The sequence below is a fragment of the Amphimedon queenslandica genome, unplaced genomic scaffold (genome assembly GCF_000090795.2).
Source record: "Amphimedon queenslandica unplaced genomic scaffold, v1.1 AMPQUscaffold_11733, whole genome shotgun sequence".
NCBI classification, from domain to species: Eukaryota; Metazoa; Porifera; class Demospongiae; order Haplosclerida; family Niphatidae; genus Amphimedon; species Amphimedon queenslandica.
Genome location: NW_003548025.1, coordinates 1 through 3,412, shown reverse-complemented (window position 1 = coordinate 3,412; position 3,412 = coordinate 1). Strand labels below are relative to the sequence as shown.

General features: G+C 35.8%; 1 protein-coding gene across 1 annotated transcript in view; it reads right to left on the bottom strand.

Annotated features, from left to right (window-relative positions):
• The window catches only part of LOC109588978 (uncharacterized), a 7,413-nt gene extending 4,008 nt beyond the window's left edge, over window positions 1-3,405 (bottom strand). The window contains exons 1-7 of the mRNA XM_020005088.1: window positions 3,230-3,405; window positions 2,961-3,149; window positions 2,733-2,889; window positions 923-1,459; window positions 769-852; window positions 568-723; window positions 5-520 (exon numbers count right to left, since the gene is read on the bottom strand). Of these exons, the coding sequence (XP_019860647.1) occupies window positions 5-520; window positions 568-723; window positions 769-852; window positions 923-1,459; window positions 2,733-2,889; window positions 2,961-3,050 (1,540 nt within the window). The 5' untranslated portion in view covers window positions 3,051-3,149; window positions 3,230-3,405. The remainder of the gene's footprint in view (window positions 1-4; window positions 521-567; window positions 724-768; window positions 853-922; window positions 1,460-2,732; window positions 2,890-2,960; window positions 3,150-3,229) is intronic.
• Window positions 3,406-3,412: the final 7 nt, after the last annotated feature.

Genomic DNA, 3,412 nt, shown 5'->3' with positions numbered 1-3,412 from the left:
ACACCAACAGCAATTGCAGCAGCAACACCAGCAGCACCACCGAGTGTGGCTCCACCCATCACAATAGCAACCAGTGAGAAACTCTTCAATTCTATAGTACCAGTCTGAGACTCAGGTGAGAATGATCCTCCTGGTAACAACTCAAACTTAAAAGGGCCGTACTTTTTACCAGGTTGAACCTTAGCTACTACAAAGCTCAGATACTTGCTCTGAGATTCAGAGCTCAAATGAGCACAATGTACTAGCTGTACAGTCACTGGTTTATCCAGTTCAGGAGCAGTAGGAGACACAGATATGTAACACACACTACTGATCAGATGTGTGTCTCCAGGGAACTCAAAATCTCCTCCCCATAGACCTTGAGCAGCAGCTTCATAGACAGTGCTATCCACTGGAGAGAAGAGTCCATCAGGTAGAGAGAGGCTAAGACCACATTCATCCAACTCTAACTCATGACTACTGTTAGCATTATACAGACACACCTTCTTACCCAATGTTACCATACCATCAAATGGTAATTCTATACAATAACAGATTATTAATACTTAAACAATAGACTACACTAACCTGCTTTGGTCCAGTAGTCACATTGAATACTCTTAGTATCAGTTGAAATATCTTCCATTGACTGCAACTCTTCCTTTAGTTGTAATTTCTCTTTTGTCAGTTTAGCAATTACCATATCATCATCAACAACTTTAGCCTTAAGTTTCTCAATCTCTTCTAATGAAAAGTATACACTATATGAAGCAATACTGATAGTATTACCAGTTGAATCGTCATTCCTTTCCTCTAATCGTGATTTCTCTTTAGTCAGGATGGTTACATTAGCTTTAAGTTTCTTATTCTCTTCTACATAAAATGAAATGTATATCATCATAGATAATTAGAAATATATAGCAAAGTACTGGTATAACCTCACCAGCAATGTTCTTCCATTCTTGTATTGAATTGACTAAAGTCACCTCATCTTTATTAATAACCCAGTGATCATCAGTAAGTGCTTGTTGCTGGTACCTACGAACTGACTCTTCAGACTGATGTAACTCCTTATCCTTCTCAAGTATCACAATATCCTTCTGTCGTAATGTCTCCTCTTTCTTCTGTAGCTCTCTATCCTTCTCGTGCAGTACCAGCTGATGCTCCCTATCCTTCTCTTGTAGCTGATGACGATATCTTCTTATTTCTTGCTCTTTCTCTGCTTCCTCTCTTTCCTTCTGCTCCAATTGTTGATGATAAACTTGTGCTTCTCTCTTCTTCTCTTCAAGACTCTTCATAAGAGCTTGTACGGTTTGCTCAATATCGGCTGTATCTCCTTTTCTTGGTTTCTGGTACTCCTCCAACCATATTCTTCTTCCTGTCTGTAGTTGCTGCTGATACTTCTTCTTGTATTCTTCATCATTCATACCATTGGTATCTAATGTATCACCTACTGTCCACTCTCCTTTACTGTTAGTAACTAAAATACAATAATAATTAACTAGGTGAATGTAAACATTGAGGGGGTGAGCATGAGCTATCAATGCGGCTTAGCTTGACTTTATTAAAATAAAATAAAATGAGTCTAATCTACATGTACACATTGCTCTTAGTCTAATGAGAGAGAAAAGATACCTGGAAGCATACCTTAATTCCTCTAAATATTCGACACTCTAAATTTGAAAATAAACAATTATTTCAAATTTTCTACCATAATTCATTCTAAAAATTTGTTTTAAATATTATTGTTCCACGTAGTTCTAATTTTGTTACTTACCTCTAAGTTCAATACCAGAGCAGGATACTCTGAATAGCCAAGTTAGCATGCAGCTGGTTGTTTGTATTAATGAATCCTCCAAATTCGACAAAATAATTAATTTAAAAGCTTCATAGCTGCTTTCCCTCCAAAAATTCATTTTTAAAAGTTAAAAATACAAAACTTGATGTGACGAATTTTTAGAGGAATTACGGTATTCAGACGCTGACCTCATGGTCAGGGTCTGAAGAGACTATAAATATCATCAATTGTAAAATAAAAATAAAATAAACTGATCCTGATTTAGCTCTTGAGAGAGAAAAGAACATTCATCTCTCGGTTCAAGACCATTACTTGCATGCAAATTCAGATCCAAACCTCATGGTTGGGGTCTGAACAAAGCAAATATTATCTATCACTTTGAGGTAACTTAAGAACCAAAGCTAAACTTCTAGTCAAGCTCTTCTCACAATCTTACATGTAATTCTATCAATGAGAGGACTAATCTAGAAGAGTCTTAAATCAAATTACAGGCTATAAAAATTTATTATTCTTCAACAAAAACTAGCACAAGCGCTGTAGCTCACAAAAATTAATCTTACAGAGTTCATTTTAGTTTCCAGACTTTACAAATCTGATGGAATAGCCTTTAGAGATGCTTGAGATAGCTCCTCTCTCTTATCCAGCTGTTAGAAAACTTGAAAGTTTGTCCCGTTTAAACGCTACCATCTTGTTTATTGTGACCACACCCTCCTACTGTCCCATTTCAATAATTCTTTTTACACTTTCTAAGATAAGGCATTTCCAGCCAATTTTATAATTAGACGTCATACAGAATACGTATTGCAAGCCTCGATGGACTGGATTTAGAGGGGCTTTGCTCATGCTCACCCCAATAATTTTTAATTAGAGGGTATGGATCTTAAGTACATCAAAAGAAATAATTATAATTAGGTAATTAATAGTATTCATAGGTAGGTGTGGCCAATACACTGACCTAGTTCAGTTAACATAACAATGTTAGGATTAGTGACAAATGTCCGTCTCATATCAACATATCCTCCAGTAGTTATTATCCAGACACAATGAGGACTCATAATGAACACTGAGAGAGAATGACCCAATCTCTTATTAACAGATTGAGGTACATCTAACTGTTAATAGAAATATAATAATTTACATGTATCTCACTGTACAGATCAATTATTAATAATATCTAACATACCTTTATCCAGGAATGTTGAGTGATGTTAAAGATCCAACAATCATCTAATGTATCTTTATTCTTATCCCTTCCACCACTTATCACTAGCATAGGACAGTCTGATCCAGTTATAATAATAGCACCTGCATGATAGTATTTACCCACAGGCCATTGGTCTATTGCTTCAGGTTTCTTTATACACTGCCAGAACTAAAATAAACCACGCCCATTAAAAATTAACGTGTGTGTGTGTGTGTGTGCATACATTCAGTACACATAATTTAACATACCACAGTGCTGATTGATATCTCTAATATATAAATATTGTTAGTAACAGTATACTTAGCATCATCATCAGTCTCTCGTCCACCAAACAAAACAGCTCTAGTGTTGTTGATCTTTTCAATGATAAAGTGACTAGCAGGTGGTATACACTGACCAATGATTGAAGGATTATTCCATTTTCCTAAATA